Source organism: Puma concolor, chromosome A1 (assembly GCF_028749965.1).
Source record: "Puma concolor isolate L17-30 chromosome A1, mPumCon1.1.hap2, whole genome shotgun sequence".
In the NCBI taxonomy this organism is placed as follows: Eukaryota; Metazoa; Chordata; class Mammalia; order Carnivora; family Felidae; genus Puma; species Puma concolor.
Window position 1 is genome coordinate 214,806,624 of NC_141667.1, and position 15,229 is coordinate 214,821,852.

Consider the following 15,229-nt stretch of genomic DNA (forward strand, 5'->3'; position numbering starts at 1 on the left):
TTTATTTAATGTAAAGAAAAAAAAATTGAAATGTCTGTCTGTTGGTCTTATTTTAACTAAACTCCTGAGACTGTACCAGTTGTTCCTTGTGTCCGAAATGGCCTTGACAACTCCGTCATTTGACCACAGAGAGTCTACGCATCCCTTTAGGACTCGTTCGACTGTCCTTTCTTCCGATAAGGCCTAAGGAGCCCTTTCTCTGTGCTTCTGATTTTAGTCCAAACCATATTTCATTGCCATTCACTGCTTGCTTTCTCACTAGTCTATGAACTGAGGGAAGAGATCATCTTATCACCACCATCAGCGAACACAGGTTTGGGCAGATGGCAGGCTGGTAGTTCTCCAAACGTGGTCCCCCAAGTGCCTGTTTCAGTATCACCTCGGATGTTAGTTTTCTAATGAACAGAATCCCTGCGTGTGGGTCCAGAGGCTGTGCCTTTTAAACAGGCTGCCGAGATGATTCTTTTCCACAAGGAAGGCTGGTAATTTTTATAGTAGGCTCTTGACAAATGTTTGTTGATTTATTGATATGGACATTTGTGTCTCGGAAACAAGATTTAGGTCAATGACTCATTCTTTATGGTCAGCAGCTTTCAGAGAAGCACGCACTTCCCAGATTACTTTTCTCAGGTGTGGCCTAAATATAGCCTCAATTCCAGTCACTGAAAACACCAAAACATCACCATTTAACCTTCTTTAAGTGTGTTTCTCTCCCGTCCATTCATCTGCTTCCTAATACTCATGTATTCAGGGGAGCATTCCAATTCTGATATAGACAGGCTGTGCGCAGATGTGTGAAATGGTGACAGCGATAGAAATGGGGCGGTGGGGGTGGGGGGGGGTGATGGAAAGCAGCATCCTGGCCATCTGTACTATGTACGTCCCGATTTGTAGCGGAGTCAGGATGATCTGTAAAGACGTGTGCCTTACCATTAAGAATTTGGGGACGGTTCTCAGGAGTCGGGGGGGGAGTTGTGCAGAACAGATACTTTATGAACAGAGCTGTTGAGAAGGTTCTGACCATACCTGGATGGGATTTACAGTGATGACTAGCATTGGGAGGGTGTCAGTCAGGGCTCCTAGAACTGGACATTTACTGTGTTCGAATTACTTAAAAAGAAAGAGAAGATCGAGTGATAAAGACCCAGAGGTATACTGTTAGCATCTCCTCAAGAGCTCTTTGCCTATCTATAAAAATTTTCTTGACCCATTCTTCATTAACAGTAGCCAGGGGTTTCCAAAGTGGTGGTCCTAAACCAAAAGTATTGTCTCATTCTGTTCCATGCAAGTTGAGTGCATGCCAAACCCAGTGTGTAGGCCATATGTGAAGTGAACTAGGAGTTCTGGCATAGATACCAGACTACGTCAGGCCGACCTAATGTTCAGTTACCATAGAGCCATGAGCTGTAAACTAGTACCCTGCTTTACCCCTGCCCCCCCCCCCCGCCCCATACAAATGTAATTCTTTTAGGTCCAATGATATGTTAACCTGTCTTTACGAGCATTGATTACAAGATAAATAATCCAGAAGTCCCAAGAATAAGGTGCTTTCCAAGGGCCCATCTGTTTTAGCAGAGTTGGAACACAGCTCTCGATCCCCATTACTTGTCAAGCAGAAAGTTGAGCAGAATGATGGAACTCTCAAGGGACAGGCACGACGCCAAGTAATATCATCAGTGAAATCCCGCTGACCTTCTGTTATGCATCCGTACCTTCCATGTCTTAAAGACGCCAATTATGAACAGGCCATGAGAATGTGTGGAAGGGATGTGTACTTTTGCCCAGATAGATGAGCGTCACAAGTAATCACAGACAGTCGGGATTGCTTGTTGTTTAGGAAGTTCTAGCCTCAGTTTTATGTTCTCTGTATATGGAATCTATTTGACAAGTGTATTTCTCACTCCCCCCCCTTCCCTTCCAGGAAATCAAGATTTGTGCCACTGTGCATTTTTATATAATATCTGTGTGTCCCAAGAGGGTGTTATCTGAATATATTTGCATATAGCATATACTACAGGTACCCAGATGTGATGAGGCTTTTGCTAACAAGTATTTCCAAATCAAGGGAGATTTTTTGCTGTGCTCCTGGGCCTTCTAGGCTAGATCAGAACAGGCCCACTGTACCCTCTATATGGGTTTAATTATTCCAAGGGAAGATTCCAACGATACTGCGAAGAGTATTCCTAACCTTTCCAGATATATCAGAAGTCTGGAGGACTCTGGGAATCATTCTGCCTATAAGTATTCTTCAGAAAAGAGTAGCTCCAGCACCAGAAACTCTTTCCTCTATCTAGCTTTGTCCAAAGCAGTTTTGGACCCCTATTCTCTCCCCGTCACAGCCCTTCTCTAGATTCCAGAAGTTGCAAGAGCGGTATTTGTGACCCCAGCATTTGAGTTTCTACAAGGTATGAATGGCCAAACTCACTTAGCAGAGAGGCACGATTAATGGCAAGAGGCAGCTATGTCCTTCAGCAGGATCCATTCTGCCAGTCTTGGAGACTCGTTTCTACCTTGGCATTCTTCTGGACAATTACTCTCTCTCTGACTACAAAAGTAAGTATTTGGGGGGGGGGAGGGTTTGGGCAGGAAATCACAGCTGTATTAAAACTTTCATTAAGTAAAATAAAATGTCGAGGAGGAGAGGTAATGGAGAAATGAAGGGGGGAAAAAAACCCCACCTCCTAACCTTATTGTAATCAAAAACTTGGCTTTGGCCTTCTTTCTAACTAAACACTCTCATATATTGATTCAAAATGAGTGTCAGTTGTTAATACACGTAAACCAGTTCAAAAGACCAGAAGTGAGCGGAAGAATCCTAGAAAATTTAAAGTGGGTTCTGCCTACTGGTAACTGAAGATTCTGACTTACTAAAGTTTTTCTAATACACTCGAATTTACCAATTAAAACAATTCTTGGAAATTGTTTTAATTATTTGTTTTGAGGGAGGAGCAGAGAGAGAGGGAGGGAGAGAGAATCCCAAGCAGGCTCCACACCATCAGCACGGAGCCTGCCTTGGGGCTCGAACCTATGAACCAGGAGATCATGGTGACCTGAACTGAAACCAAGGATCGGGCACTCTGACTGAGCCACCCAGGCACCCCAAAACAACTTTTTTTCCCCTAATACTGAAGACATCAGCAGAGTTAAGATGTTCTAAATGTAACCTCTCATCTACTCCTATTAACCTATGGTGTGCAAAGCATATCCTTTTTAAATTTTGAGGTAGCTGATTGAAAGAAAATGTGTGTGTGTGTAGTAACTATTTAAGAGACATTGTAAATGAACTCTGTTCTGCAAGTAAAACACATGAGGAGAAGCAATCTTTAGTGAGAGGCAGGAAATTAAAAAAAAAAAAACAGAGACTTATTCCCATTTTTTAAAACTTCAAGTGCTCTGGATTATTCTGACTTAAAAGAGGGAACATTTACTGCTGATCACCATGTGCTCTGTTCATGCCCTGAATTCGTGGGGGAGATCACAACTTTGTCACACGGAGCAGAAGAGAAACAGTTGTTGGAGTTTGACACATTTTCCAATAGAAGAAAAATCCAGTTGCCAACTACATATGGGTTCATTTTGGGTTCCTGGAACTGATAACACATCAGCATGTCTTACGAAACTTGTGCATGGCATGTTATTGCAGCTGTATATCATCAGAGAGAAAAAAAATAATTGGTTTTCCTTAGAGTATCTCGAAGTTGATGTCATATTCAATAACCCTGTAGTTGAAAAATCTATATATGATGGATGAAGTTTGGACTATCTTGAATTTAATTCCTCCTGTGCCAGCTTCTACAGGCCCTGGTCTACCTGTCATTTTGAGGTGAGTGCGTGCATTATCTAGAAAATGCAACCAGGTGTTCCTTTTGCCAGAATATGAACTATAGGAGAACAATTTGTCTCACATGTACAACAGTCTCATTCCTCACCCTTAACTATGCCAAGGAAGAGCCAGTTTAAACTTGGAACCCCACACCAGGGTCAGTGCCAAGGCACAGCTTGAATTAGTCCTGTGCGTTACAGAGTGAGGGGCACAGCTTCTCCTTCTGTAGAATGGGGACTCTGGAGACAGGCCTTAAACAGACCAGCTTCTAAAGTAGGGTCCCAGGCCCGTCACCAACATATCCTCATCAAGAACTCTTCCTTGGGAGAGTAAGTACTATTTTTGGATCTGCTCATGAGGACTCTCAAAAAGAAAACATTCAGAGCTTTGTCTCTGGTCCAGACCAAAAAAAAAAAAGCCAACTTAGATGTAGTCTCAAGGCCCCCATATCATCAGCATTACAGGGCTGACCTCAGGATGCAGCCTCTTGAGCCTGGGGGTCTGGCTTGATTTGGAACTTTTGGACACAGCCTGGCCTCCTGTTGGAAGTGATGCGTCCATATTTTGGAATTCAGATTTGTAAAACACGGGATGCAAAATAATCTGTCTTCTTGTACTCGGTTTTATGTTGTACAGCCGACGAACACACGTGGTTACAGAAGAGCAAACCTCCCCACCTTGGTTTATGCATCCCTAATTTGAAATGTAAGTATAATATAATCTTGACAAAGTTAATCTTACCTCTGGCCAGAGGGCAGAGCTGTCTGCATTGTTAACAACTTGGAGGTGAATTCCTTTCATATTATTTAAGACAGCAGACGAGGAAAACATAATGTCCTTACCGATTAGCAAAGCTTCTTTCTCTGATTTTAAGCCTTGGCTTCTTTTTTCCATATTGTTCTCTCGGTCTTGGTTGACCAATGCGACTGTCAACACGTTGATTTCCTATGAAGTTAAACAAAAACCATAGAGGTGTTCATGTAGATTTTGTGCATTTCAGTGAGCCACCTGGACTTTTCAACTCTATAAAAAAAGGTCATCATTTCCATTTTTAACTGAACATCAACTTTTATAAGTAATTGATCTATGTGCTCAACAATAAAAAAGTAGTACTAAAACTTAGGCTCCTAGCTGCTCCCAGCGAACCAAGTAACTATGCAAAAGTAGCAAATTTGGCATAAATTATCTTAGGTTTCTGTCCATGTTTTGATTAATCTCTGTTAACAAAAACTATTTTATTGTAGCCACTTAAACATGCTTTTATTTCAAATATAAAAAAACTTCCCCCAAAGCATGTATGAACTGATTTATAATACTATGCTAGTAACTTGTATGTGTGTGTGGAGAAATAGGGCCTATTGGGAAGGTGAGATAGGATTGTCATTAGAAGTGTTTAAGTTGAATAAGTAGATGTCCTTATACACAACTGCAAAAGGGAGATAAAGCAAAGGTTGAGAAATTCTTTTCTTCGGAAACTAAAAATGAAGAATTATACCACAAACCAGTAACATGTGGAACACTGAAGTTGAACTATTTTTAGTTCTATGGTCTTTTCTGTTGAGAAACAGGGAAAAACATTTAACTCCTATTCTCCCGGACCTGATATTAGGATTCAAAATGGAGAATGATTTAATAGGAAATCAAATGCAACGATCAGAGACCTACATATATGGGATAGAATCACTAGGGTAGCTGAGGCTTGGAGGGACATCTCTCACTGAAAGATAGGTCTCAAAGAAGGATGGGCATATTGGGCAGAGAGTTAAGGATACTGTCTCCATTAGATGATGAGAAATCTGCCAGAAGGACAGAGGTTAGTAGGGAGGGACAAAGGAGGACTTAGAAGGTCTGGGCAAAAGGTTTGGCAGGTGGTACCAAGACAGGAACTGGTTACAGGGATAGATGCTGATCTAGTCAATTCAACTTGACAAAATTAGCCAGATAAAAGAATAGGGAAATAGTTGGGAGCACGTTGAACCTGTACAGAGCACAAACCCTGTCTGAAGGCCTTCAAATAAAAGAAAAAGAAGAAAAAAACCCAAACCTCAGTGTATATCAATCACAAAAGATCTGGGAGCTAAATTTACCCTACGAGCTACTACTTTGGAAATTGGGGGGCGCCTGGATGGCGCAGTCGGTTAAGCGTCCGGCTTCAGCCAGGTCACGATCTCGCGGTCCGTGAGTTCGAGCCCCGCGTCGGGCTCTGGGCTGATGGCTCGGAGCCTGGAGCCTGTTTCTGATTCTGTGTCTCCCTCTCTCTCTGCCCCTCCCCCGTTCATGCTCTGTCTCTCTCTGTCCCAAAAATAAAAAAAAAAAAACAAAAAAAAAAAACGTGGAAATCAGGGGTAATTATAGCAATTGGCAGGAAAAAAAAAAGGCTCTAAGAAATTGCAATTTGGTGAACATTTTGGAGGCTCCTCTAAAGGTCCCACTTACCTGCCGAAGATGAGTAAGGTAAAGAATCGAGGGAATCACAGCGGGGTGGTGGATTGATCAGAAGGAAAATGCTGGTTGGCTAGAGGGTACCTGAGGCCTGAGGCTGACGGCAGGAGGGTGCCCATGAGGACAGTATGGTCCCAGGCAAGGCTGGAGCCAGCTGCACCACTAGAGATTCAAGATGTCCTTATACTTCCCACAAGGGATCTTGGGAATCAGCACCGGTAGAAACATAGTCCAGAATGTTAAAACAGACTAAACCTAAAGGCTGACGTAGATGAGATCAGAAGAGGAGTTCCAGGAAAGATGTAGGGATACCCTCTGCGAGGAAACAACATGGCTGCGTTTTAAGGGCTAGAAGAGGTTTCGGAGGAAAGAGACGGAAAGACGTTACCGAGGATGATGACTGCAGCATTTAAGAACAATACAAATAATGAACCTCGGGGATTAGCGGAAACAGTGTCTCCAGGAGAGGGTGATCTGTTCACAGCCTGGATGATACCCGGAGGCCAAATGAAATTACTGGGGAGCATTTAGCAGACAACAGGCCCACGTTAACTGACAAAGCTGAGTGGGGTCCTGGAGCCGTCACACAGGTGAGGATCCAGGTTTAGGAAGGGAACTGGACCCCAGGGGCAGGCAGTACATCAGGAGCAGCAAGGGATGGCAAGGGCAGAACACGCTGAGACCACTCTAGGGTGCTGTTAGGCCTCTGTCCCCTATTCAAAGCTGGAGGGCATGTCGAGCAAGTCCCAACAGATTCTCCAAGGCGCCGATAACCGCCTACCACTGACTGTTGCTTTGATGATGACTTAGGGTCGTGTCTATGAGGATGGAAAGAGGAGTCCTGGGAAATATCTTTGAGACCGAATATGGCAGCATGTGCTCTAACCACAAACGGTGTTCTCCTACATGGTCGCCGCCAGTGACTCTGGAGGGGACACGCCTCTCTGCAAGGCTTCAACAGCAACGCAGGAGGCATGGGTCCAACAGAGACCTGAGGCTTGGCAGTGCTTCAGCCTCCGGGCACCACTGTGGGTTCTGCCCAGGGTACATAGGGCGCTGTTCTTTTGACTCCTTCGGCAGGGAGAAGAACTGTTCTGGGAAGAGTACAGGACCGAATGAAACCGATCAGGCAGGCTCCAAGAAGTGCCCGGATGTTGTAAGAACTTGGGTGTCAAGAACCCGCTAAAGGGGAACTATCATTTCCATGATAGAGCAAGGGGTGTCTAAGCCTACCGAGAGCCTTGGCGCCACAACATCACTGGGGAAGCGGACCAACCCGTGGCCACTCAAAAGCGGTACTAATGACCAAGTGCCCTGGAGCCCAAGCTGGCCTCCGGCATGGGCTTCTGCACAACAAAAGACAGAATGGCAAGAGAGCAAAAGTGATGGGGACAGGGTAAGGAAGGGAACCCCCACCTCTGAAGTGGTGAACGGCATTGGGGAGGGACAGGACTGGGGACCTGGAACTCCTCTGTCCTTGGACACAGAAAAAAAAAGCCATGGTTTAAAAGAGCGCCGAGCTAGCTCAGTCCATTAGCGTCCGACTCTTGATTTCAGCTTAGGTCATGATCTCACAGTTTGGAAGTTCAAGCCCCATGTGGGGCTCTGCGCTGTGTCAGTGTGGAGCCTGCTCGGAATTTTCTCTCCCACTCTCTCTGCCCTACTCATGCCTTCTGTCTCTCAAAATAAACAAACAAACCTAAAAAAAGATTTTTTTTAAAAAGAGTGACCAGCATCCCTAAGAGCCAGCCCTTCGAGCTCCACCAAATGGCAGAAGAGCTGTGGGGACACTCTCTGAGTCACAGGGACTGGAGAACAACACGGTTTACGCATAGACCAGAGGTAGGTCTGTACCCTCAGGTCCTCCAGGCAAACATCAGCCCTGGATGCACTTGGGCACACACACACACACAAAGCCGCAGTTTAAAAGAGTAGCTGGCATGAAAAACAGCCCGCTCTAGAATTCTGCTAATGGTAGGGGTAGCTGTGGGAGGGCTCTCCGGGTGGGAGGGGCTGATACACAGTCTCCGCTCACTACCCCTCCCACATACTTTGAAAGCACAGAGTGATGTCCTGGCCTCCTGCCTCAGTGAGCCCTGGACCCCTAGCCCACACCCCTACCAGCCAGCCCACCAAGGTGGCCACAGGGCGTGCACACTGGGATATCCTTAGTTAGCACTCGCTACAGCTCCAGCCTTCGTGCTAAGATCACAGTCACAAGGCCCCCCCAGAACGCTCATGGCCCACACCACTTTGGCTTCAGATGGCTGGCTAGGGCACCCCCCCCCCCCCGTGTAGAACACTCCAGAATGTTTTGGCTGCCATGTGCTTGAGATCCAGTTGCCCTGCCAGGGTGCCCCAAACCCCAGTCCATGCCTGCATCAGTTCCAGTCATCCCATCAGGGCACCCCCTGTGCAGAGCACCCCAACACTCCTTTGCCCACATTGGCCTTGGCTTTGGTTGCCGACCAGGGAACCCCCTGCATGGAGTACCCAGAGACACCTCAAATCGCACCAAATTCAGTGAAAGCTGTCCTGCCAGGGCGCCCTCTGCACAGAACACCCCAGAACCTCCTGGCCTGTACCCCACCTCAACGCCATCCCCTCCTTCGGGGCATCCTCTGCCGAGAGTCCCGAAACATCCCGGTTTACATCCACTTCAGCTTCAGCCATCCTGCCAACATGCCCCCTGGGCTTCGAGCCCCAGGTCCCCCTGGTTTGCATCCACTTTAGTTCCAGCTACACTGTCAAGGAAGGCTCTGTGCAGAAAACTCTGGGAACTCCCGGCACCCACACTGCCTTAGCTCCAGCCACGCTGCTAGGGCACCCCTTGCACAAAGTGCCCCGGACAGCCCGGGTCACAACCATTTCAGCTGTCTTGCCAGGTGCCCTCAGCACACAGAATCCGAGGACACCCTGGCCCGCATCCGCTTCAGCTGTCCAGACATGGCACTCTCTGTGTGGAAAGCCCTGGGGTCCCCAGCCCATGCCCGTCACAGCTCAAGCCAGCCAGCAGAGATCGCCAAGCACACACCATCTACCTGGAGGATGACCATATACAGGATAATTCCTTCAGGTTTAGGAGAAGTAACTGTTACATCTAATCCACAGAAACAAACACAGAATGTTAAGCAAAACAGGGAGACAGAGGAATATGCTCCAAAATAAAGAACAAGACAAACCCTCAGAAAAAGAACTACGTGAAATGGAGACAGGCAATATGCTTGATAAAGAATTTAAAGTAATGATCATAAAAATGCTCACTGGGCTGGCGAGAAGAGTGCAAGAATTCAGTGGGGCCTTCAATAAAGAGATAGAAAACGTAAAAAACAACCAATCAGAATTGAATACAATCACTAAAATAAAAAACCACAGTAGAGGGAATCAATGGTAGATTAGCAGATGCGGAAGAATACGTCAGCGATCTGGGAGGTAGGGTACTGGAATGCACACAAGCTGAAAAGCAAAACAGAAACGAATTAAAAAAATGAAGGCAGGTTAAGGGATCTTTTGGACAACACTCAGCAAACAAACATTTGCATTATTGGGGTCCCTGAAGGAGAGAGAGAAAGGGGTAGAAAATTTATATGAAAAAATAATAGCTGAAAACTTCCCTAACCTCGGGAAGGAAACAGACATCTAGGTCCAGGAAGCACAGGACATTTCAAACAAGATGAACTCAAGGAGGTCCACACCATGACACATAATAATTAAAATGTCAAAGGCTAAAGATAAAGAGAATTTTAAAAGCAAGAGAGAAGCAAAAAATTTCCTAGAAAGGAAATAAAGGCCTATAAAGTCCTATGAGACTGTCAGTTGGGGGCGCCTGGGTAGCTCAGTTGGGTAAGCGTCCAACTTCAGCTCAGATCATCATCTCATGGTTTGTGGGTTCGAGCCTTGTGTTGGGGTCTGTGCTGACAGCTCAGAGCCTGGAGCCTGCTTCTGATTCTGTGCCTCCCTCTGTCTCTGCCCCTCCCTCACTCATACTCAGTCTCTCTCTCTCTCTCAAAAATAAACACTGAAAAAAATTAAAATACTGTCAGCTGATTTTTTCAGCAGGACCTTTGCAAGCCAGCATGGAGTGCCATGATATAATCAAAGTGCTGAAGGGAAAAAACCTACAGTCGAGAATACTCTACCTGGCAAGGTTATGATTCAAATTTGAAGGAAGGGAAAAGTGTTTCCCAAACAAAAGATAAAGGAGTTTATCACCACTAAACCAGCCATAGAAGAAATGTTAAAGGGACTTCTTTAAGTGGAAAAGAAATGGCCACATGAGCTGTAATAAAATATGAATAAAAAGATACAAAATATAATAGAATACACATAAAACATGGAGAAGGGAGTAAAAAGGGAAGAGAAGGGGGGAAAAGAGTTTTTTTCTTCTTTTAAGAATATGTCTGAACTTAAATGACCATTAAATTAACACAGACTGCTATTTACTTAGGATATTATATATAAACCTCCTGGTAACCATAAACCCAAAACCTATCATACATACACAAAAAATAAAGAGAGTAGCCAAACATATGACTACAAAAACTCATCAATCATGAAGAAAGACAGCAAGAGAAGAAAAAGACAACTAGAAAACAATTAACATAGTGGCAATAAATATATACCTATCAATTAAATGAGAATAGCCTAAATGCTCCAATAAAAGCAGACAGCGGCAGAAAAGATAAAAACAAAACAACAATGAAACACAAGACCATCTAAACACCGCCTACAAGAGACTCACCTCAGACCTAAAGACATACAGTGTGAAAGTGAAGGCGATGGAAAAAAAAAAATTTACCATGCAAATCAAAACAAAACAAAACCCAAACAAAACAGAACAAAGCTGAGACAGCAATGCTTGTATCAAGACAAAACAGACTTTAAGACAAAGACTATAATGAGACAGAGAAGGGCATTACCTAATGATAAAAGGATCATTGCAACAATACGATAAAACAATTACACATATCTATATAGCCGTCACTGGAGCACCTAAATACATAAAACAAATGTTAAGGAACATAAAGAGAGACTGTGATGGTAATACAATAGTAGGGGACTTTAACACCCCACTCACATCAATGGATAGATATCCAGGCAGAAAATCAATAAAGATGCAGTGTCTTTGACACGTAAGGCCAGATGGACATAACAGATATATACAGAACATCTATCCAAAAACAACAGAATACACATTCTTTTCAAGTGCACATGCAACATTCTCCAGAATAGATCGCATGAGGTCACAAAGGAAGTCTCAACAAATTTAAGAAGGTCAAAATCATACTATGCATCTTTTCTGACCACAAAGGTATGAAACTGGGAATAAATCACAAGGAAAACACTGGAAAAAACAAACACATGGAAATGAAACAACATGATACTAAACAACCAACGGGTCAGTAAAGCAATCAGGGAAGAAATAAAAATTTACATTGGAGACAAATGAAAATTAAAGCACAACAGTCCAAAATTTGGGGGATGCAGTGAAAGCAGTTCTAAGGGGAAATGAATGACACAGGCTGACCTCAAGAAACAAGAAAAAAGCTCAAATAAACAATCTAACCTTACATCTAAGGAAACTGGAAAAGAGAACAAAGCCCAAGGTGAGTAGAGGGAAGGAAATGATAAAAGATCAGGGCGGAAATAAATAACATAGAGACTGACTGACTGAATGAAACCAAGAGTTGTTTGTTTGTTTTTTTTGAGAAAATAAAATTGATAAACCTTTAGCCAGACTCATCAAGAAAAAAAAGAGAAGGACCCAAATAAATGAAATCAGAGATGAGTGAGAAGACCTGATGCCACAGAAATAAAAAGGCTTATAAGAGAATACTATGAAAAATTACATGCCAACAACTTGGATAACTTCGAAAAAATGGATAATTTCTAGAAACATAATAATCTTTCAAGACTGAATCAGGAAGAAATAGAAAATCTGAACAGACTGATTACTAGTAACAAAATTGAATCAGGCATGAAAAAAACTACCAAAAAATAAAAATCTAGGAGCAGAAGGATTCACAGATGAATTCCGCCAAACATTTAAATAAGAGTTAATACATATTCTTGTCAAACTGTTCCAAAAATAAAAGAGGAAGGAAAGCTTCCAACTATATTCTATGAGGCTAACATTGCCCTGGTATCCAAATCAGACATACACCAGAAAAAAAAAGAAAACTACAGGCCAATATCCTTGATGGACATTGATGCAAAATCCTCAACAAAGTATTAGCAAACCACATTCAAGAATACATTAAAAGAATCATTCACGACAATCAAGTGGGGTTTACTTTGGGAATGCAAGGATGGTTCAGTAGTCACAAATCAATTAACATGATATATCACATCAACAAAACAGGATAAAAAAAATCACAGGATCGTCTTAGTAGAAGCAGAAAAGCAGCTGACAAAATTAAACATCCATGATTGATAAAAATTCTCAACACAGTGGGTGTAGAGAGAACATTCCTCAAGATAATAAAGGCCATATATGAAAAACCCACAGTTAACATCATAAAATGGGGAAAAATAGAGCTTTTCCTTTAAGATCTGGAACTGGACAACTTTTATTCAACATAATACTGGAAGTCCTAGCCATCGCAGTCAGTGAAGAAATAGGGATCCATATTGGTAAAGAAGAAGTTAAACTGTCACTATTTGCAGATGACCTACTACTATATATATAGCAAATCCTAAAGACTCCACCGAAACACTACTAGAAGTAAATGAATTCAGTAAAGTGGCAGGATACAAAAGTGATACCCAGAAATCAGCAGTGTTTCTATATACTAATAATGAAATAGCAGAAGGAGAAATTAAGAAATAACTCCATTTACAATTGTGCCAAAAAGAATAAAATGCCTAGGAATAAACTTATACAAGAAAGTGAAAGACCTGTACTCTATAAAACACTGATGAGAGAAACAAAAGATGACACAAACAGACGTGGTTTTAGAAGAATATTTTTTAAACGTCCATACTACTCAGGGCAATCTACAGATTTAGTGCAACCGCCCCCCCCCACCCCCCGCCATTAAAATACCAACAGTATTTTTCACAAAACTAGAATACTCATAAAATGTGAATGGAACCAGAGAAGACTTTGAATAGCCGGAGCAGTCTTGAGAAAGAAAAAGTTAGAGGTTTTAGAATTCCAGATTTCAAGAGATACTACAAAACTACAGCTTTTGAAACAATATGGTGCTGGCAAAAAAACAAATATATAAATCAAGGGCACAGAATAGACAGCCTCAAAAGAAACCCACACTTACATGGTAAATTAATCTGTGACAAAGGAGGCATGAATATACAGCAGGGGAAAAAAACACTGGACCACTTCCTAACACCATACACAAAAATAAACTCAAATGGATTAAAGACCTACATATGAGACCTGAAACCTAAAATGTAAAAATCCTAGAAGAAAACACGGGCAGTAAATTCCCAAACATTGGCCTTAGCAACATTTTTTATAGATATGTCTCCCATGGCAAGTGAAACAGAAGCAAAAATAAACTATTGGGACTGCATCAAAATAAAAAGCTCTGGTACAGTGAAGGAAACTAACAACAAAACAAAAAAGGCAACCTACTCAATGGGAGAAGATACTTGCAAGTGATATATCCAAAAAAGGCTTAATATCCAAAATATATGAAGAACTTACACAGCTCAACACCAAAAACCCTCCAAACAATCCTATTTAAAAATGGGCAGAGGACCTGAATAGACGTTTTTCCAAAGAAGATGGCCAATTCTTCCAAAGAAGGCAAATAGATGGCCAATAGTCATATGAAAAAATGCTCACTATCACTAATCACCAGGGAAATGCAAATCAAAACCACAATGAGCTATAACCTCACACTTGTGAGAATGACTAAAATCAAGAACACAAGAAACGACAAGTGTTGGTGAGGATGTGAAGAAAGAGGAACACTTGTGCACCACCGGTAGAAATGTAAATTGGCATCGTCACTGTGGAAAACAGTATGGAGATTCCTCAAAAAATTAAAAATAGAAACACCTTCAGGGAAGATGGTGGAGTAAGCTCACCTTGTCCCACTGATGCCACCAGAGAGGAAGCCCCACCAAAGAGGCTAGAAAGTAGAGAGACATGTTTGGGAGCTAAATGGACCCACGAGGCTATAAGCAGGAGGGAGGGAGGGACACTGTGGGTATGGAGTGGGGAGACAAATGACTCTCACCCGAGGCGCCCCAGGCACAGGGAACCCGCACAGGAAAGATGAATCCCCATCCATTGGCTTTGAAAACCACAGGGGCATGATTTCATGAGTTCTTACGATTAGCAGGACTTAACTCCTAGAACTTTAAAAATGGGCTCCTCTCTCTGTGAGGAAGCAAGGCAAGAGGAAACTGAGTCCATGCCCTAAAAGAGCACAAAAACGGCCCTGCAGAGATACGACACAGAAGCAGCACTTTGAAAAAAGCCTGGGGTATATGAGAGGGAGATTTGTCTATTAATCTGAGAGCATGTGCTGGAGGGGCAGGGACTGCTGGGAGGCTTCTCCAGGAACAATGGGGCTGGAGGGTACCATTGACCAGCCAGAGACATAGACACTCAGCAGCAATGGTTGTGGGAACCAGCAGTGTGCCAAACTCTCCACCTAACTTGCTAACAGTGCACCCCACCCCTTGTTTTCCTGTGGACACGCCCCCTTGAGCCGGGCCTCTGCTCCCACAGCAGACCTGGCAAACCTAGCTAATAGTGCATGCCCCGCCCCTGCTGTTTTCTGTTGATCCGCCTCCATCCAGGCAGGTGGAGGTCACATCCCGCAGCAGACCAACAGGACCTTGCCTACACCCCCTGCCCTGACCCCTCGCTATCCTGTGGACTCATCCCCACCAGCCCTGCAGCAGGGGTGTTATAAAAGCAGGTCCACAGCAGACGGGTGCATTTGCTAACACGGTGTGCCCTGCCCCCAAGTTATCCTGAAGACGTACCCC

At 43.4% G+C, this 15,229-nt stretch overlaps 1 protein-coding gene across 9 annotated transcripts in view; it reads right to left on the minus strand.

The window, feature by feature from the left end:
- The window catches only part of ENOX1 (ecto-NOX disulfide-thiol exchanger 1), a 585,762-nt gene that overhangs the window by 43,152 nt on the left and 527,381 nt on the right, over positions 1 to 15,229 (minus strand). For all 9 annotated transcript variants that reach the window (XM_086711591.1, XM_086711599.1, XM_086711581.1 and 6 more), the window contains one exon: positions 4,666 to 4,768. In XM_086711591.1, the coding sequence (XP_086567717.1) occupies positions 4,666 to 4,768 (103 nt within the window). The remainder of the gene's footprint in view (positions 1 to 4,665; positions 4,769 to 15,229) is intronic.